Source organism: Chamaea fasciata, unplaced genomic scaffold (assembly GCF_029207755.1).
Source record: "Chamaea fasciata isolate MVZ Bird 193981 ecotype frontalis unplaced genomic scaffold, bChaFas1.0.hap1 SCAF_5, whole genome shotgun sequence".
Lineage (NCBI taxonomy): Eukaryota > Metazoa > Chordata > Aves > Passeriformes > Sylviidae > Chamaea > Chamaea fasciata.
In genome coordinates, this window is record NW_027094090.1 from 15,302,282 (window position 1) to 15,324,205 (window position 21,924).

Sequence of the window (21,924 nt, forward strand, 5' to 3'; positions counted from 1 at the left end):
AACAGTTTTTCTTTCTCTCTAGCAAATCCTACTTTTCTGTTCAAGTGCTTTTTTTCAAGTGCAAAGATCATCTTTCTGAAGTATTTTAAAATTTTCTTTCTTTGTTCAATGCCAAATCCCCGTAAAAGCATACTTTCCCCTTTCATTCACTCAAACCCTTGACAATATTTAAAGCATATCCTAACATTATTAAAGGCAAAACATTTTCCTCTTTGCAAATTACAGCCTCTCCCATCTTTTCTATCTAGTCTGCTAAGCCTGTTACTACAGGTAGTTTGCTGTAACAGAAATAAGTACAGTCATTACTCCAAAAGAAAACAAACCCTTCCGTTTTGGAACACACATTCAGGGTGGGTTCATCCCACTGAACTTCAGCCACCTAATAACAAGGCAATCAGCTCAAGTCAGTCATTTTTCTCCCTCTTTAGTCAGTGGGGCGAGATGGACATTTCCAGTCAACAGCCCTCCTGCTTATCAACCAGTCATGGCTGCAACTTACATTTGAAGCATTTGAAAAGATACAGAGGAGGACCATAGTACCAGATAGAGATGTGACCACAGCAGCCAAGCTGTACCTTTGATAATGCCGTTTCCAATCCAACAAGATTGAAACAACACATTGCAAGTCATTCTCAAGCAAAGTCTTAAGAATTACAAAAAAAACCAAAAAACAAAAAAACCCCCAAAAAGCATTAGGCAAATCTCAACAGATTTCAAAATTTTCGATAAAGATTACACCCGCTCCTTTTGGAAAATTGTATTACTTCTATAAATAGCTCAGTGTTTTTCAACACTGGAAAAAGAGCTCCATTGGGGGGAAGTAATAATACTGTCACTTGTCACAGAAATACAAAGTGGCAAAACTGAATTTAATTAAGCCTCAGATGTTCTTTGTTTCAAGAGACAACCACTGTGAACAAATCTTTGCAGAACTGAACTCCTTGTCAACTTGTTCTGTACTTTGATTTATGCAATCTTTCGTCCAACTAGTCTTAAAAAAGGAGCAGACAACAAAAAAGCCTATCATTCAGAAAAGACAGTACCACCATGCTTGTTTCTTGAATGGCAAAGTAGATGTCAGAGTAGTCAGGAGTGCTATATTACCTAAAAACATCATAATTCCCACAGAAACCAGGACAGAAAAACTGTAACATGGAAGACTGCCAAAGACTGTCATTAGAGCTGATCTGAGCATCTTCAGCTCTTCTAACCCTCCTACATTTCCTAAATACTTTCCATAGGTATTTTTGGAAATGCAAGTCAGTAGGCCAAAGGAAGCCAAAATATATGGTTGCCCAAACCCTGTAACTTAGGCAATACTGAGGTAAGCAGGTAAGTTGTGTTGTTATCTCAAGTACTCAAACATAGAGAGCTTGTCCTCACCAACTGACTCTCAAAACCCTGAGGGCTTACAAAAGAGAGGGTGAAGGAATGGAGAGCATAGATCTTGTGTCTTGACATTTGATCCTCCCCTTACTCATCCTCCATGCATGAGCATTACTGCTAGAGTTGCCTACACTGCTAAATATTGAAAAGGCACTTGCACACAGGTTTGAAGAGGTTTCTGCTTCACATTTAGTTATTTCCTGCTCCAGCTTTCAGAGCAGTCACATTCCAAGGGTCTTCATATCAGTCTTACCTGACCCACAAGGGAATTGAGGGGCTCAGTGAAACTGCAAGTCTAACCTGTGCCCAACAATTGCTGTACCCAATATAACCAGATGGAAGTGAGCTCAGCTATGCCAAAGTATGCAGCAGCTGCACATCTGGCTGAACCAGAACCACCATCACAAGTGTGGCATACTCTCACATGCCCCTGGACCCACGAACTCTGAAGACCCAGCCAGCCCAAAGACTGGAGACAACTTGTCAGCCACAGGAGTGTCTGACAGACCTGCTGCACACTGAGGAGGATGCAGATGACAAAGGAGTCGCCCCAAACTCTCCGTGAAGATGCTGGGAGATACCAGGATGCCAAGATGCTCTGACCAGACTGGTTGAAATGTGAGGATGTCTTTGTTTCTATCCAAGTGTCTGCTAAGGGTCTCTCAATCACCCTACAGAAGAGCAGTGAGCAGCTACTTACTACACCTAATGTTATACTTTAATACCTCACATTATGTTCCTCAGTCATGGGATGTCTGAGAACATTTATTTAGTTCCAAGACAGGAGTCAGCAATGGATGGGAGTTAGTTCCAAGGTATTAAGTATATACACTGAAGGAAAATGGACCATTCAATGAGCAGGTGTAAAATGATAGGCTTTATCAGCAGCCAGACACTTCCTCAGGTAACGCTTGGGATGCTGGAGATAATGAAGTATAAAATCCCACTGCTTCACATCACCTACTTTCCCCATCACTACCTCTACTGCAGGTTTACTATCATGCTAACATCAAAACTTAGAAAACTGTTCCGGTATTCTAAACAAAGGGTTCTTTTGCCGTTACTCGGACAACAATTCAATGTTTATTCTGTATTTGGCAGTTTGCAGCAGGTTCCACAATCCCAGCCTAAAACAATTCTGAAATGCCTGACCAGAAAAACAGAACAAGAGAGGATTCTTCTGAACTCATGAGTGCAGGTCAGAAGGAAGAATATTTCAGTGATGTCTGAGACGGAAGCAAAGCACAAGAGTATACACCAAGGAAACCAATTCTTTAATATACCCCGAGGCTTAAAAATTAATCAAAAATATGAAACAATTACTAATCCAATTTTTAAAAATGCTTATTACAACTATCTCTTCATTTGTAAATAATGTGAAAATGAGAGGAAAAAAGTTATCAAGGTTATCCCACCACCATACTTCTCTACATTTAATTTCTTTCCCATGAGACTTATCATCAAGTAAAGCCTATTAGATCTTTCTCAGTCATATCTACATTCTCATTCTTCTTATACTTTCTCCTTGTTACCTTAGCTTCTCTCTTTCCCAGAAATTGCTGAGAAAAGTATCAACATTTTATTTATTGATGGAGAGAAGATACCTTTTATCTCAGTAAACAGTTCCTTTGTCAGTCAGATTTCCACTAAATACTTTCTCCTCATTGCCATAGATGTTTTCCTGTCTTTTGAAACAAAAATACATCACTCCTATAAAATCCAGGCATGAAGTGGAGGGAAGCCTATAGAGAAGCAATAAGGCAACCACAGCTTTTTATCAGCTGGAACACATCATACAGCTGAAAACAAAAAGTCACATTCCAGCAGGCTGGAAAGACACACATCAATACACCTTGCTGTAGCAGAAATTAGAACATGGAACATATATGGATGCAATAAAGAATACAGGTAGCGACAGCAGATCCAGGAACTGCCCTAATTTTAATTGATGGTCACCATTCTTGATTTGCTATTTTAGGAAAATTAATGTAAATGTTCAAAGTCACCACTATTAGCTATTATCAATCACCCTTCACTTCAGTCGCACCAAACACACCACACAACGACTGGGGATACAATCCTGCAGCTTGTGGTATCATTCCATCTTTCTAAATGGGTCCCTCATCATTGCCTCTCAGCCTCTGCACCACTACCTCCTCCCCTCGCTCCACAGTGGGATGCATGAGGGAAGTGCAAGAGCCCAAGGTCCCTGGGACACCAGCGTGCAAAAGACCTGCAGCCACACAACGGGCTCCAATACCCCTCCTGCTCCAAGGGGAGAACTCTCCACCCCTCCATTTCCATCGTCTCCTAATTGTAAAACTCACAGGATCTCTATACCAGCTGCCTGTAGGATTGTTTACCTGGAAGGGAGATCATGGAGAGCAGCTTGGGTGCTAAGTGGCAGTTTGGGTGCTAAGTGCCCCTTGCTGTCCCTGCAAGCATGTCCTTGGTGGCAGCCAGAAGCAGCCAACCTGCCCCCAAAGTTCACAAGGCCATACCTGCCCTGCTGCCCAAAGGTGGGGACACGAGGCTGGGCCGGGCCCTGGTGCTGCCCAGGTGTCCAGGACACATCCCGAGAGGTCACACCATGCTCACCCTCCTGCCCAGAGGCGTCTCTACATACAAGGATACTTTCTAGCTAGAATTTCTTTTTTCCCTTTAATCTCAAATCTTGCCACACAGGAGTAATGCCCCAATACTTTGTATCTCAGGCACAGCTGTGGTCTCACCTTTCTCAGAAGGGCTGCACCAAAGTATTGCATCATCTGCATTTGTATGGAGAAGGCACAGACCTGGAGATTCGGGATCATTAGCAATAATGACTTTTAAATTACAATAATAATGAAGATTCCTTACCAAGCTCTGAGTAAAAATTCCCAAAGTTGATTGTAACACCACAAGCTCTATGTTAACTTCCATTTGCTGATACCAAATAACCTCACTGAATGCCACTGGATATTTAAAGCTAAAGAAATTTAAAACACGATACTTGAGCTTGCACAGTCCTCAAAAACGCTTGGGTGTCTATCCCTCACTGCCTGAGGTGCAAAACCTTCCCAGAATTGTATACTGTATGTTGCACAATATTTCACATTTATCCGGACCACTCAAAAGCTATAGCATCCAGCCAGTTTGGGTTTTGTCTGCACTGCTGGTTTAGGCTGGGTTCCCAGAGGAGTTTGCACACACAGCTATTGTATCCCACCGAGCTGTCGTTGATGATAAGTGGGACTACTTGTGGTAACACAGCCAAGCAGGTGCCAGCATTGTTTGCAACTTGATACCCAGGCAAACTTGTGTAACATTTGTGCAAAGCTGATGCTCATACCAGCCTTCCCCCCTCCGCCCCAGCAAGAACTGCAATATAATGTTTACCAAGGAAATGCAATGTGACTTCAGCAATGTTTAACCCATTTTTTACCAAATAAACCCCAATTTAACATTATCATGAACATCACTGTGGACGAAAAGTAATCATATTTAACCACCCTGTCAATTTGAGCCGTGTGTTTATTAGTAACACTAAGAAATCACAGACTGATCGACTCTTGACCACCTGTTTTAGAAGGTCAGAGTTCCTGCCCCTCCTGGAAAGTACGGGCAGGATTTCAGCAAAGTCCAGATTTCATTCCAGTTGTTAAAACAACAACACAATGTGCAGACACGGGAATATAAAGCCAAAGCTCTGCCTTTCCGTAAGAAAACCTTGAAGGTACACTAGAAAAAGGAGAATGTGCCTTTTTAAGAGACCCCTGGAGCACTTCTGGACCAGTTGCATGCAAAAGGGGTCTGGTTTGTTCACTCGGACGGCTCTGTACAACAGGCACAGGCAGAGGGACACCCAGAGAGATTCACTTCAAAAGAGACAGACTTCAAAAGCTTCTTCCCAATCCAAAGCAAGATGCTAATATCCACACCACCCACACTCCTCCCTCTCTGCCTGTGTTGGCTCCTGACTGGCTGTGGGGGCACAGCCCTCAGGTACCCCACGGGCACTCCAGCGCCTAGGCAAGGGCAGAGCCGAGCACGCCCCGAGCCTGCCCCAGCTGCTCACCACCCCACAGAGCTTCTGACAATGCTTACGTGAAACTTCTGACAGCCTTATGAAGCCTATTAGCTCCATTTGCTTGGTCTTCATGATTCTTAAATTTTGTTTATAAGCAGAAGGCAAAAATTATCATGCTTATTTGAATAATCCCCAAGTCAAATGAAAGAGTGCTGCGTTTATCCACGTATCAGTGTCTCCAAGTAACTCAGTGGAGTAGCAGGGCTCCTCACTAGCACTGCACATATGTGCCTCTGCAGCACAACACATCGCTAGATAGAAATAAGATTTTTTACAGCACCGCTGTTATTTCCGACTCATCTAGAGATCAAATTCCCCAAGTTCATAAAGAGTTCCAGCCCTCCCCTGACCTAAGAGCAGCTGTGAGTAGCGGAGGACTTTGTGTCTGCCTGGGTTGAGAGGTTAATGGCTACTCCATAGACACGTTTTTTTCAGTTAACTGGCAGGTCATTTTAGCAGATGATTTGCAGGTGTTACGCAACACTTAGAGATAACCCCGTGGAGTACTTCTGTCTGAGCTTCTTCTCTGTCTCTTTTCTTTTTTGAACTACATCAGATAAATCAGAGAAACCAGGCAGGTGAAACTTGCACGAACTAATCACACAACGACAAATTGCCCTTCCAATTTCCACACAGTGAACTACTCCAAATAAATGTCAAATGTAGTTCAGTGCTTGTTAAAATTATCTTAAAATCCTAGCCATTAAAAACTTTAACATTTCAAGTATCTCAAGACATGCAGCAGACAGTCCATTTTGATGAACATCACAGCAGAGTTTCAAAGTTCACAGCTTCACAAAACACGAAAATGATGCTGGAATAATCAATCTCCTGTATAAGAAAACAGGTCTTCACTCCTACCTGAGACTTCACCCACTTAAACCGTGTAAATCATTATACCAAGAAAGGAATTGTTCGTGTCAGCTATTTTTTTCTGCACTGAACACACTCTTCACCTAGTCTAACAACTTTTCCAAGCTTTGTGCTCCAAGATGAGTGCTTATCTTTTGCTACCAGATAAAGAGCTACTGGTTCAAAGAGACAGTGACCATGCAATCATCGGCACCTTAATCCAAATGTTTTTCTTTAGCCTGCTGTCTGTTTTTCCTGCTAGTCCTCACAGGACACAGAAACTGCATTTGCCTTACCACATAAGCTGCACCCCAGCACTCTGGAAGAACCAGGAGCAGCTTTTCAGGAGATACACTGCAACAAAATCAGTCAGCTCAGTTACTGTCACTTTCATTTTTCTGATGCAAAAAGAACCTCAAGCCCGCAAACACAAGGGAGAGTGTGGCTCACTTTCCTGAGGCCTTGCTGCACACTGTGGCCAGTTTTACAGCAAAACAATTGCTGCTAGGATTATGCCACAGTTTGATTATTATTTTCCTAATAATCTCCCCAAGTATGATTTTACATACCTAGTACTTTAAGCTTTTTTCTTTTTTTTATAAAAATAACACAGATCTTAGTTCACTTTGCAGAGAGAGGCAGCAAGGAAAGTATCTGGCTAAACCTTTGAAAGTCAACAGAAATATGGGATCAGGTCCACAGTAAACTTTATAGAGTGGCACCTGCAGAGGAAATTACTCATTGCATGATTGATGTCACAATTAGAGGCATAAAAAGTAATTCCATGATAAACAAGCAACTGAGCAGAAAAAATATAATATCCTAAGAGCATGTTTGTGCTCAAACAAAAGTACATATTGGACAACATGGAACAGTATTCACACACACACACAGACAAAAGTACTCCAATGAAGTTAACGGCATAGTATCCCTCCCTCTCCTTTTCTCTCCCTCCCCACAACACCCCTGATTCAGGGGCTGCATTTGGCCATTTAGTGCCACTAAAGCAACTCCAGTGCCATTAGCCACGTTTCACAGCCATCACACAGCCATAACCGATTGCTTTCAGAGCTGCCATTTCCCACAGGAGTGCAGGTCAGCAATGCAAACACCAGCAGCAGGACATCCACCTGGGCCACACCAGCTCTGGGCTGAGGTCTAAGGAGCTACCAGCCAAACCTCTGGGTACACAGAAGGAAGTAAACATGCTTTGTTGCTGAAAAAGCAGAGATATCAAATCTCAACTTTTTTTAGAGAAAAATAAAGAAGGATTTTTATTACAGCATTACAGATACACATGCATTCCCTACATCTTTGCAAGTTACATCATTTACTACCTTTATGGAACCACATCAGAAAAGCTCCAGCCAAGGTACCACCTCAGCTGAAGGAGTATGCTCCCTTCCATGTACACTCATATTTATTTATCCTTGTGATTCACGTTTACTAAATAACTTCAAAGCACCACTTCAATCCACAGCACATAGGCTTGATACATTTTTGTGGTTCCTCTCCAAAAATTTCACAGATAACTTGCTGCTTCAGGAAACCAAGAGCTACACTCTAAACTGCAAGTGTGTTATTTCTTCCCATGCCCCCATAGTGGTCTGACAAACAAAATCATGCACTCCAATGCTTGCTTACCTGAGACTGACACTTTCATAAGGGCTTCCAGGGGTCTGTTGTTGTCCAGATCACGACTCAGTTTGAGTTCCCCAGTGGCAGAGTCCAAAAGGAGCAAGTTTAACTCATTGCCTTGGACAAAAGTGTAGGCCAGGCTATCAGACACATCGGGATCATGAGCTGGGATCTTGCCAATCACGCCAGAGGGAAAGCTGTTGGACTTGTTGGTCACGTAGTTATTGAAGAGGATCTGGAAGTCCTGCAGCACGGGTGGGTTGTCGTTCTGGTCCAGGAGGCGGATGTGCACAGTTGCTCGGCTCACAAGAGGGGCTGAAGTGGCCTGCACCACAATAACATACTCCGTCCGGCTCTCGTAATCCAGGTCCATTAGGGCTGTGAGGTCTCCATTTAGCAAGTCTAGTTGGAAGACCTCAGGGATGTTCCCCTCTACAATCTGGTACATGATCTGTGCATTGGTCCCCTCGTCGGGATCAGCTGCACTGATCCGTGCCACAATAGAGCCCACGGGACTGTTCTCCTCCACAAAGACATCAAATTCATCCTTCTCAAAGACAGGGGGGTTGTCATTAATGTCCAGCACAGTCACCTGGATGTCCACAGAGGCTTTCAGTGGTGGGCTGCCCCTGTCCACAGCAAAGGCCCGCAGGCTGTAGACAGCCACGTTCTCACGGTCCAGCTTGCGCAGTGTGCGAATCACTCCAGAAGTGGGTTCAATGTAGAAGTCTCCATCTCCATCGTCACCACCTTGGAACGTGTAGAGGAGACGGCCATTGAGGCCCGAGTCACGGTCAGTGGCAGACAGCTGCAGGACACTGGTGGAGAGTGGCACATCCTCAAACACCGAGCCCTGGTAGCGGTCGCGCAGGAAGCGGGGTGCATTGTCATTGGCGTCCAGGATTAGGATCTCAACATATGTGGTGTCCGATTTCTGGGGGATACCATTGTCATGGGCTGTAATGGCCAATGTGTAGGAGGCCTGGTCCTCATAGTCCAGCTCCATCAGGGTGGTGATGGTGCCTGTATCAGGGTCAATGCGGAACTGGGGGATATTATCATCCAAAATATAAGTGATTCTTGCGTTCTCCCCCGTGTCTTCATCAGTGGCACTGATGGTGACAATAGAGGTGCCAATGGGCTTGTCCTCACTAACGCTCACTGTGTAGTGGGAGCTCTGGAAGACTGGGCGGTGTGTGTTGGCATCTGTGACATTGATGAAGACCTGGACGGTGTCAAAGCGAGTGCCATCAGAGGCAGTGACTGTGAGCACATACTGCCTTTCTTGCTTGTAATCCAGAGGCAAGGCCAGTGTGATTAGCCCTCCTCCACTCTGACTGGTGATGGCAAAACGGTTCCTGGTGTTGCCACTGGTAATCTGGTAAGTCACAACACTGTTAACGTCCCTGTCCACTGCTGTCAGGGTCAGGACACTGCTGCCCACAGCTGCATCCTCATTCAGTCTGAGGTGATACACCTTCTCTGTGAAGGTGGGGTTGTTGTCATTCACATCCAGGACAGTGATGGACACGCTGGCTGAGGAGGTCATGACCGGCACACCGTGGTCCCTGGCCTCCACCCCAAAGTGATAATTTTCCACAGTCTCTCGGTCCAGCTCTGCAGCTACAGTGATCCACCCTGTGCTGTTGTTGATTTGAAAAGGGAACCCAGAGTCACCTGTTACAGGGGCACCTCCAGTGGACGGTGCCATTTCTATGAGTTTGTACTCCAGGCGGGCATTGTCTCCAGAGTCAGCATCCACTGCCTGGATGTGCAGCACCGAGTAGCCCAGAGGAACATTCTCCAGCACTGAGGCCTGGAAGGGAGTGCTCACAAAGATGGGGGCATTGTCATTCACGTCTACAACCTGCACCGACACCATACCACTGGAGTTGATCAAAGGAGGTCTGCCCCCATCCTGGGCTTTGATCCGGAGTGTGTACTCCCGGATAGTCTCATAATCCAGAGGGTTGATGAGGTCGATGGCGCCAGAGAAAGAGTGAATGTAGAACTGGCCTTTCAGGTTGCCACTCACAATGCTGTAGTGCACCTGGGCATTGCTGCCCCGATCCCGATCTGTGGCCTGTACCTGCAGTATCTGGCTGTTCACTGGGGCATCCTCTGGCACCTGGACCAGATAGCGCTTCTCACTGAACTGAGGGTAGTTGTCATTCTCATCCTCTACAGTGATGTGCACCATAGCCGTGGCACTGCGTGGTCCTGGATCCTTGCCCTGGTCATTGGCTTCCACCACCAGGTGGTACTCAGAGACCTCCTCACGGTCCACCGAGGCCCGGGTCCTCACAACCCCGGAACGCGGGTCAATCTCAAAGACTCCATCACCAGCTCCTGGCTCCAGCAGGCGGTACAGCATGTTGGCATTGGCTGGGGCATCACCATCAGTAGCTCGGATCGTCAGCACCTCGTAGCCCACCTCCAGGTTCTCCCGGATGCTCTCTCGGTACTCGGGCTGCTCAAACACCGGCTCGTGGTCGTTGGTGTCACTCACAGTCACTGTCAAATAGGTGGTGGCCGAGCGGCGGCGTGGGGAACCATGGTCGGAGGCGGTAACCTTCAGCACGTGGGTGTCCTTCGTCTCCCGGTCCAGGCTGCGGGCAGTGACCACGCTGCCCGTCTCGACGTCGATGGTGAAGTAGTCGTTGGAGCGCTCGTCAAAGAGCGCCTCCATGGAGTACGCCAGCCGACCGGCTTCACCTTCGTCAGGGTCCTGGGCCCGCAGCACGATGACCGCCGTGCCGGCCGGTTCGTTTTCGGGGATGGAGACCTGGTAGCTGGGCAGCTGGAACTGCGGGGGGTTGTTGAGGCTCCGCGCCCGCCGCGCCCCTCGCCGCCCGCCGCCCTCCCTGCCCGGCGGCGGGGCGCAGCCGGCGGCGGCTCCGCGGGGCTCGGCGGCCGCCCGGTGCCGGGGGCGCCGCGGGCAGGGGCCGCCGCCACGGGGCCCGCGGGGCTCGGCGGTCGGAGCGCGGCGCGGCGCGGTCCCCGCAGCCCTCAGGCGCCCGGCGGGCGGCAGCGCCGGCGGCTCGGCGGCAGCGGCGGGGCGCCCCGCGGCCCCCGCGGGCAGGTGGAGGAGCGGGGCGGCGCGGGGCGGCCGCGGGTCCCTGCCGCCTGCCGACGCCAGGGCGCAGAGCAGCGCGGCCCAGGACACGCAGGCGGCGGCGGACAGCAGCCGCGGCATCTCCGGAGCTCAGCGGGCAGCGGGGCCGGGCAGCGGGCTGCTGCACAATCCATCCACCCGCCGGGCTGCCCGCCCGCCCGCATCCATCAGCCGGCGGCCCGCCCCCCCCACCGCCCTCGCCTCCCGGGCACCGCCGGCCCCGAGCCCCGCGCCCCGTCCCGGTCCGCGGGCAGCGGGCTGGAGAGCTCCAACTTTTCCACCTTAAACTTTGAAGTGAGTTCAAAATGGCTCCTCTCCTCCTCCTCCTCCCGCCGCCGCTCCCCAGAGGACGATTAGCATAAACCTGCTGCTCCTCTCCTTCGCCAAAAAGAAGAAAACAAAATCAAATATCGAGGTCCCCCCCGCGGCGGGGCCGGCCCACGGGCGGCGCGGTCCCGCGTGGCTGCGCGGCACGGCAGAGCCGCCGCACCTCGTCCGTCCCGTCCTGTCCCGTCCCGTCCCGCTGTAGCCTCCCGGCTCGGCTCGGCTCCGCTGAGCAGCGCAGGCTGCGCGGAGCGCGGCGGGCGCTGCCCGGGGCGGGGTTTCCTGCCGGCCCCGCCCGGCCCCTCCCGGGCGGCGGCGGCGGGGGCCGGGCCGACTCCAGCCCCGCGGGGCTCCCGCTCCGCCGCCCGGCGCCCCTCGGCGGCCGGGGAGCTGCCGGTGCCGGCGGGGCCGTGCGTGCCCGGGGCAGGTCCCGCTGCGGCCGCTCCGCTGCCCCACGCGGACGGAGCTCCGCGGGCGGCGATTCTCGGCCGCTTCCCCACGCAGCAGCCACCTGTCGTCTCAAAGCCGTCGTCCAGAACAAAGTTAAACAGAAATTCATTTAAATCCATTTTACTAATTTCTTGCTATGGAGGGGGGAAAAAATAAAGTGAAACTACTTTCCAGAGCAAAATGAGCATCATGCGGGGCCCAAGGGGGGTGGGGGGGGTGGGGGGCGGCTGCCGGTATCCCGGCGCAAGATCTGCTGCCTTGCTCACGCCTTGCTCTAAAGCAGGCAAAGCAGCCGGCAGGATCTGGAGCCTTGAGTTAAAGATTTCTTTGGGGCAGTGTCAAATAACGATTGACAGGACGCAAACTTCTGTGGGCAGCAGCAAAGCCCAGCCGCGCATGGAAATGTTGCGCTGGTGATTATAATGTCAGTTTTACGAATTTATGCGAAATACTTTCTGTCGCGCTACTTTTCCCTTGGCGATGTAGACGCCGGAGCGGCGCGCCCGAGCTGCGGCCGCATCCCCGCGGCTGCAGTGGCCCCTGGTGGGTGCGGCGGGGAGGCGCGGGAGGCGCGGGGCCGCGGTGCTCGCTCTGCCAGCGGCAAAGACCGATGCTAACCTACAGAGATCCCGCGTACAAGAGCTGTACGCCGGGAGAAGACGTGCGGTGGTGAACAACGAGCAGCCCAAGGTTGCCGATTGGGATTTTGCAAAACTTTGGTACTTGTAGGAGCTGGAAGGCAACTTTCAGAGCGATTTGTCGCTGTCGGTTCATGCTCTTCAGCAGTTATAAGACGACTACAAACAAAACAGATTATTTCAGTGGCTTTTGTCCCCCGAAATGGATTATTGCAAGGGAAAGAAAGAAAAAAAGAAAAAATATCCCAGTAAAAACAAAAAAACCAACCAACAGGATAATTGCCAGTATGTCTGTCAGGAGGAAAAAGAGTTTCATAACTTGGGGTTTTGGAAGATGTTTTGCTGATTCAGCTTTACTCAATTAGAGATTTTTTAAAGTGGAATTTAGAAGCTTACTTGGCTTTGCATATTCTCTGATGAAAATGATTGCTCATGAAAAGAAAGTTTAAAAAAATTAAACATAATCTTCCATTTGTTTATTGAGCTCGAGTGGATGTAGTGACCTGCTTTATACTCCAGAAATAAAGCAACTCACTTGGTAACTGGGTTAATCAATATTACCTGGGATTTGCATAAGGGAACTAGTCTAAGTCCATACTTTTCTTGCTTCACTCTACATTTTCTTGCTGCTATTCTTAATACCTACAGTTTGAAAAATAACCTCTTGTTATAAAATAATTTCTTTTTTTGACTCTTCAAAAATGACAACCAAGTACATGTTTCAAGATAAAATAGATTTGTAAGAAGAGACAGTTTAAACTTTTTTCTTTTTATTGCAATGAGGCAACTGTGAGTTGGGAAGATACTGTAATATCTTCTGTATAAATCAGTTTTCTGTATGATTACACATAATCTTCTGTCGTTTCCCTATTTGTATGACCTGCCTTCTATTTCCACTTAAATTCATCTTGTTTCACTGTTTTCTAATTAAATGTATTATCCTTATTGCTCTTTGCATGCGTTACACCATTTGCCATATTATTTTACCATTAAAATAGATTTCAAATCCAAAATGGTGAACACAGTTTTTACAACTGACTCACTGCTCTAGCAAAAAGAATAGGTTTATTTAACACTCGGGCAACTCAAATGACTTTTCAGTGGTGAAATGACTCATGTTCCCAGGTCACTCTGTGTGGAAACAGGGGTCGCTGTTAGATCAGAGGTCAGGGCTGATGGGATCTGTTTCTGCTGCTGCCTTTGTGGGTACAGAAGAGCCAGAGAGGGCAACAGTGAAGCAGAATTTTTGGTAAAGGCGACTCAAGGTGGGAAGAGGAACAGAATCACGTCCCCCTTGTTTTAGCTGGCAAGTTTTAATGAAGGCTGATCCTTCAAAGAAAACCACATTGTGCCTGATTTTGCAGATTTTCTCATATAACCTGTCCTTTCCTATAGAAGAAATCACCCTGACATCACTATGATGAGCGACATCCATAAAAAATGCGAGTGGGTGGGGTTTTCTTGACCCTTTGTTTCCTTAGTAGCAACTGATGACATATTCAATTCACAGCTAAAAAAAATATCTCTGTTTCAACTTGTCTACGAGTGAAATATTTCAAGTTTCTTTCCAAAGTGAATTTAAAAGAAAACTGAGGATTAAAAAAAAAAAAAACAAAACCCAAAAAAAAGCCAAAAAAACCACCAAACCCAACAAACCAGATTGAATTGTTACCCAGCTTCATTCAGAGTTTAGCTTGAACAACAACAACAACAAAAAAAGTAGTTAAACTGTAAGGGATTTTCCTAAAACATGAAGTTTACAAGACCAGGGGAGACATCAAGAGTCATTCCTTAATTGGGACTTTAGGCCAGAGGAAGGCAGGGTTGGAATTTCCTGCATCTAGATCCAATAGTATTTTTAAGGTTGGGAATAAAATGATTCAGTGTAAATTCATTCCTGTGGAAGAGGTGGTTTTATAGAAGGAGATGGAGCTTTTCTTATCACAGCTCACCAGTACTTTGAGGAAAGACTTAAAAATTCACATTCAGTAATGCTATGTTAAAATAGTTCACTTTTTTAAAAAGAACAAGAGTAGTGAAAAGTTTTTTGTCATTGGATTTGTGAAGTATATTGCAAGGAAGTGATATGCAGTGTGTTCCCCACCTCTCCAAACCAGGGTTTTTTATCTTCTAAACTCTTGCTTGGGGGAAGAAGAAAATTTTTCCTCAAATTTAAGTATCCATGCAACACAACCTATATCTTGTACAAGATCTCTATATACATAGTGTTAACATAAATTGATACATGTATTACATTTTCATAACTGCATTTATTTACTTCACAAACGCATCAATGATCTATTCCTGCTAAAGTAGCACGTTGAGAAAATAATCTAAGAAACCACAACAGGTAGTAATAAAACAGCCTTTAACCACAATTTATTCCACAACCTTAAATTTTCCAGCAACTGCAAAGAAACTGGATGTTTTGTGCCGCATATTAGAACTGAATAATATTAGATTTTGAAGGGGAATGTTATTTATTACCCATTATTTCATATAAACTAACAGCATATTAGACATGAAAAAAACCAAAACAAACCAAAACCAAATAACAAATAACTTGCTAGTTTTTAGACTCCCTGGGCTGGTTGCTGTTACATCCTACCCTCATGGTTGGGCGTCTTCACTGTCTGGGGCTGCACATCAGCAGAGAGCAATCTTCTGTGATCCCAGGCAAAGCCCAATAAAAAGTGAAAGGGGAAAACTAAGAGGAATTCCTCAGTTTTAAAGGTTCCCCCTGCCCGTGGCAGGAGGCAGGTGGGAGCCCTGGTCTGTCACTGGCCAAATCACCCCTGGGACAGCACACCACAGAGAGGATCTCTGTCTGCTCAAAGCTCCTCCAGGAGACCTCTCCTGCTACAGTGTGCAAATTAGTCTGAGGACAGGAGCTGACAGGAATCATTGTAGTGAATTTAAGTTGGATAAACCCATGATTTTAGACTATTTCTCCAACCACTACAGAAAGAAAGCATGAGAAATTTCTCTGTGAACAGGCATGTGGACCTCCAGTCCCCATGCAGATCTGTTCCATGTCCAGCCCAAGAATGGTCAAGTGAGCAAAAGTAATTTATGTCTCTACATTGCATCTGAGTTTATTTTAGAAATAGAAGAACTAGTTCAAGCTCCATATGGTGAAATATGATCCTTCACCTATTGCAGGAACCACACAGGTTTGGAAGTGTTCCAGAAAATACTTTTATTGCTAACATTCATTCTTCTTAAAGCCAAGAATGGATTTCAAAATGCTGAGATCCTTATTGTAGGAATTATGTTCAAGGCTTCTTGGCTGTATGTAGCTTTCCCTTTCAGAAAGAGTAGAAACAGTTTCAGGTTCTCCTGGCTTTGTTGTAGCAAATCATACTGTTGCCTCTTTTTAAATCCTCAGTGGATACAGCAGCGATTCGGTGTTGGAACTTGTTTATTTCTTTAGACTTCATACCATCCATTTATAATTTACCCTAAGGAGCTCAGCTCCACCCTACTCAAACACTGCCTGTGAGTTTCCTCACTCTAAATTGGTTTGGGGTTTTTTTCCCTCCTCACTTTAGCTAAAGGCTTCACTAGTTACAACATGCAAACCCACAAATAAACCAATAGAAAAGCAAATTTCAGGTTCAAAAATTGCACAGTGGCCAAGAACAAATAAAAGCTGAATAAGGTTTGGCTTTTATTTATGAAGGAAGTGATATAGAGATTAATACATCAGAAATGTAGTTCTACATAATAACAAGTCTATAACACATACTCTAACAAACCAGTAAAAAAAAAAAAAAAAAAAAAAAAAAAAGTGAGACTAATCAGCCAGTTCAAGTAAGAAGAGGAGAAAGCCCAAGTCTGCAAATTGATGTGTTTTTCTGTACTTTGCATATCTCTCCTATACATTAACTGAGGTACTGAGTGAAGAACAAACCCTTGGAAATTAACTGTTTGTTTTGCAGGATTTGCCCTTTCTTTCTCACAGTGTCTCACCTTATAATGTACAAACAGATTAAAAAGTCAGCACTTGTGGCTTTGCCTGAGAGTTTGCTGAAACTTTGCTGCCAGCTCATCAAAATAAAAGTGCAGTAGGGCAGATGTCCTTGCTTAGCCAGCTCCTGATGTTTAATCGGGGGATTAGGGGACTAATTAATAAGAACAGAGTACAAAAGGGAAGTACTATCTTGGTAGTCATTCTAGCTTGACTGAGTGATGGATTTGGAACTGAAGTCTAACAACACTTTACAAACACCCTTAGGTGGTCACCAGGGTGCAGTTACTGGTGGTGCTACGAGAACCATGAGGAGCAAGGAGATGACGCAGAAGATGAGTAGAATAAGTAGAGTTCAAGTACTAGTAGAGATGTTTCTGCCTGTGGAGAAGTCTGCAGGACTGCACTGCTCATGGGGTAGGCATGCTCTGTGTTTACATGGGAATATGGGGACACTGGTCCTGTACCACCATCAGTAGCTACACCTCAGTAGCTACATGTGGATGTTTGTAATACCATGTTAGACTCCAGACTGCTCCAGTTTCTCCCCTAGTATTTCTTTCAGCTCTCTCTACTATTTAGACATCCATTTCATATTGAAATACTGTTTTCTAGGGATTTTATTGCCTCCAAAATATTTTTTTTTGCTGGAGTGAACTAACATCTTCTGAACTTTTTATGGTTTACATGGAGACAGGATTCAGCTTTTTCTTCCAACCTCTATTATTTTGTCTTCAGCAGCACCAAGCATCATCTGCCATTATATTGCCTACTTGCTCAGCACCAAGATTCTTCTCCAGAAGCTGGTTTGATGTCATTAGATTAAACAGTACTGTTATTTTGGTAACATCTACACACCCAGCCACCTTTCTGCTTGGCTCCTTCCTGGCAGTAGGACCTTGTAGCCTGTTTTTCATGAGCTTGCCATGGGCTCATTGGACACAGCAACATTTTCAGAAGAAAAGCATGGAGGAAAATTCTTTCAGCTACTTATCAATGAGTATTCAAAGAGCTCCTGGTGGATGGGCAGGAAGGTGGAGTGAAAGCAAGGACACTGTGACTTTGGTCTAACCTGTTCATTTTCCAGAAGTTCAGTTACATTCAAAGACAAGGGATTTCAGCCTCTTAGGGGAGGAAACACATAGCTCTAATGAAACACTTGCAGGCAGGGAATTAGTTGGAAAAATAAAAATATTAACTGAAATGCTTACTGTGGGAATATGAAGTCAGCATAACAGGTTGCTCAGATAACGGTGGGGGTTGTGGCTTTGTGGCTGTTTCAGCAAGAGAAGGTGAAGCTGGCATTTAGCACCTCCCCTAACCACTGCAGCATTTGCACGTGAGATATTATGACTATTGTTATGTCCCCCCTTTCCTAGTTTTATTCCATACCTAGAATTCAATGGAAAGACAGAGACTTGGTTTCTAGTCCTGCACTGGAAGCATGCTCTGCATCACAACCTCTTTTCATCTTTTCCCAAGAGATAGCAATTTTTTTTCTCATAGATGGATTTTGTAACATTTTTCTGAGTGTTTGTTGGCATACCTGAGGCTTGGCAACTCTGAATGTTGAAAAACAGGAGGTGTTTGAAAAACCACTTTAAAAAGCCTCATTAATACTGTGCTGCGTCTCAGTTTAGGCTCTCTCTGGCTCTGGGATGGGTGCACAGAGACACCATGTCCATCTGCAGGCATCCAGATGGATCAGGCTCAGGTTGTGTGCATTGCACTGCTGCTGGACTCCCAATAAAGCTCAGCCTGTGCCAGCTCACTTCCTTGGTCAGCCCAAGCCAGGCTGGCCTTTGTACAGCCCTTGGGACTATGCCTTATGAGAAATTTGGATGGAGCTGCCCTATGTGTGTTGGGAAAGGTAAAAGAGCTGTTCTCTGGGAGAAAGCCATGCCATACCAGTTGGCCTCCGTGATGAAAAATGGCCCCTGCCCTGATTTATTTACCAGTTTAAACAAACTGAAAGACAGATTTCACTCCAAATGTATGAAACACTTCGTATTTTCAAAATCTATTATCTTGGCTGTTCTACTTTCTTCTGCTCTGCTAGCTACTGAGCTCCACAGTTCATTGTCCTGCCTCTCCAGCAGCTTTCACCAGGCTCACCACTTATTAACAGACTGTCTCTGGTTGCTAGATTTCTTTGGAGATCACTCAGTGTTGTTTCATAAAGGAGAGGAAGAGCATTTGCACTCTTAATGAATTTAGTTGTCATCACTTGTCAGCCTTGTGCTCTGAGGTCTCTCTTAGGTAGCATAATTATCATTATTTTTATATATAGGTAATTATAATCTGGGAAGCAGTCCAAATTCTGCTTTTTAAGTAAAATCGGTGAAGCTTATTTGCAGTGACTGGAGCCCCTCAGCACACAGCAGCCTTACTGGCAGCACCACAGTGGCTGTGGGAGGATGTACCACGTGGACACAAGAGACCCTCTTTCCTGCTCAGTAACAGACAGAAGTCATTTCCTGTTCTATCTGGCATGCCCCAAAACAGCCTTATCTTCCGATATTCCAGCCTGAACACTGTAGTCAGGAAAAAGGACAAAAATTATCCCTGGTTACACAGGCTGGGTGAATGGGAAGCTCATTAGGCTGTCAGGCATGTGCTCCAACTCCACCTCTGCTGCCAGGCTGATTTTCCCTGTACTGACAGACATGGGTCTCACAGCCCTCAAAGAAACAAGAGTCACACAAGATGGTTTCCACAGAGCAGCTTTGGGTTCAAATCCCACCATCAGTCATGCCACAGCAATGGTTTAATAGGGCTCTGCAGAGCCAAAACAGCACCGCTTCCACCCTGCCTGCTTCTCCTTAACAATTTAGTACTTTAGGGGTTACAGTGGTAGTAGTGGGCTGATGGTTGGACTTGATTTAAAAGGTCTCTTCCAACCTTGATGATTGTATAATTCCTGACTTGACCTTCAGCTATAAATGCCATTTTGATGATTTCATTGTACTTAGGGGAGCAAAACACATTTTCAGGTGAAAAAATCCTCTGTGAATATCTCTAACCATTCCTACTGGAGTGTGCAGCATCACCCTTAGCTTCTGCCTCGACAATTAGTTGCACCTTCTGCCATGTCATGTTAGAGAAATGCAGGGTGCCCTTGGGTTTTGCAGACTGGGTGAAACACTGGGACTATTTGCTACTCATGCAGAGAGCATTGCTCTAACATTAGAAAGTGCTGATCTCCATTTCCACCCACAGTGGAGAAAATGAAATATTTTCTGAACTATGAGGAGGCTGAGAGACTTAGAAGTAAAAGTATTCCCACAGCTGCCACTGTCACTGATGAAAAGGGTTGTCAAAACTGGCTTATTCTGAAAATTTTAACGAACAGAGCATGCTGTCAGCACAGACTGGGACAGAGAAGAGTACTGGGGTAGTCATGGGGCATAGTGCTGGAGTGCTGGGATGTTGGACTTCTCATGGGTGGATATCACTGGGTGCTAATGGATTGCTTCTTGGGAAAGTGGATGAAGGGAAGCCTTTGGTCTTGTTTGGAAGAGGATATCCTCATATCCTTTCCTTGCTTTCTCACCCAACTGCATGCTGTATAAAACCTGCAGATGCCAGAGATGTGTGAATATTGGGGTTGCTGAAGGCATATTGCCCTGTATCTGTGTTTTACTGTTCTACAGCCAAGATTGCCTCCTGTCCTAATTCTTTATCTCCACCCATTTTATGGATTGAAGCAAGGCTCTCTTGGAAAGGCTTGCCTTTTTCAGGTACTGTAACTTTTGATCAGGTGGTTTGTTCAGCCTCAAGGCTGCATTTTTCTAAAATAAAGAAGTGTTTAGCCTCAATAATCCGTTGGTAGGAACTTAGTGGCTATTAGAGTTCTTTCAATGAAACATCTCTTCTCAGGTGAGTTCTGCAGTGTGGTTCCCCTGGTTTCTGCAGTGGAGTGCAAAGTGAGCTGTTGGTGTCCTCCCAGGCTGCACTAGGCTAAGTATTCCCAGGAGGAGGATGTCAGGAGGGTCCTGCCCCTCTACTCAGCACTGGGGAGACCACACCTAGTGTGCCAGGTCCAGTTCTACACTCCCCTGTACAGGAGAGACATGGACATACTGGAGACAGCCCAGAGCAGGGCCATGGAGACGATGAAAGGGCTGAACCCTGTGAGGAAAGGCTGAGTGAGCTGGGACTCTGCAGCTTGGAGAAGAGAAGGCTCAGGGGGATCTCATCAGAGTATACAGATACCTGGAGGGTGCAGAGAGGACACAGCCAGCCTCTTCTCTTCAGTGCCCACTGACAGAGTCAGAGCCAATGGGCACAAACTGGAACACAGGAGGTTCCCTCTGAACATCACGGAAACACCTTCTTACTGCAAGGGTGACTGAGCACAGGCACAGGCTGCCCAGGAGTCTCCATCTTGTGGAGTCTCTGTCCTTGAAGATATTCAGAGGCCATCTGACTATGGGCCTGGCCAACCAGTTGTGGATGACCTTTTTTGACCAGAGGCTTGGACCAGCTACTTCTGAAGGTCCTTTCCAAATTCAGTCATTCTGTGGTTCAAAACAGGACAGCAAACAGTGGAAAAAAAGCAAGTTGAAACAGGGCAAGAAAGATAGAGTGAAGAAAATTACTGAGGCAGAATGGAAGAGAGGAATGAAACTGCCAGGAGGGAGTATCAGTCAGTGTTCCCTTTCCTCTGACCCCATCTGAAACCAATGTCTTAGGACTTACTGAGATATAAGGCTGCAGCAGAAATCGGTTGCAAAGTGGAAAATCACAATAATCTCACAATTTGGCAGGCTTTCTACCTGGTACTGAACTTCTCAAGATGGTTGTCATGGGTTGCAGTCAACCTGTGCCAAGCCATCCCATCCTGTAACACCGAGCTAGTGAAACCTGGAAGTGCTGGAAGAGCTGCCCAGTATCAGCACTGTAGCTGCACTTCATCACCCAGGAACAGAGGCTGCCTTTGGATGTGCAGAGGCAATGGCAGGATGATCCAAGAGACTTGGCTGCTCCTAATCAAGTATTTTTTTGTGGTTTTCCTTCTCCCTTGGAGTCCCAGAAACTGCAACTGCCTGGGGCATGAGCTTGCAGTAGTACAGTGGTCAATCAGAAGCAGATGGCACATCAAACACATGGAGTGCTGGGTGGACCTTCCTGGCAGCCCTCACTGGTGGTGTTCATCTACATTGTCCTATTATCCACTGACAGTTTTGCTAATTGAGATATGCTGGGATGTGATAGTCACAGCTGGCATGATGTCTGCTGGAAGGTCTGAGCCCAGTTTCTTTGCTTGGGTTGGATTGCCTCTGTATTACTGTAACTAGCAGTGTTATTGCAAGGGTTTATCTGGTGCCACTGGCTTATCTGAAAGCCATACAGACCTGTTCTCTTCCTCTTGGTGTTGCTTGAGGCTGGCTGTGCAGTGAAGACCATGCCCACAGGTGGGGTGGCCGTGGGTACTCAGCACCTCTTGTAGATAGAGCCAAAGCTGGCCTGCCATTTCTTT

General features: G+C 46.4%; 1 protein-coding gene across 1 annotated transcript in view; it reads right to left on the reverse strand.

Moving 5' to 3' along the window:
- CELSR1 (cadherin EGF LAG seven-pass G-type receptor 1) overlaps nt 1-11,141 on the reverse strand; it is a 165,086-nt gene extending 153,945 nt beyond the window's left edge. Inside the window, exon 1 of the mRNA XM_066182932.1 lies at nt 7,952-11,141. Coding sequence (XP_066039029.1) covers nt 7,952-11,141 — 3,190 coding nt within the window. The remainder of the gene's footprint in view (nt 1-7,951) is intronic.
- Between the last annotated feature and the right edge of the window lie 10,783 nt (nt 11,142-21,924).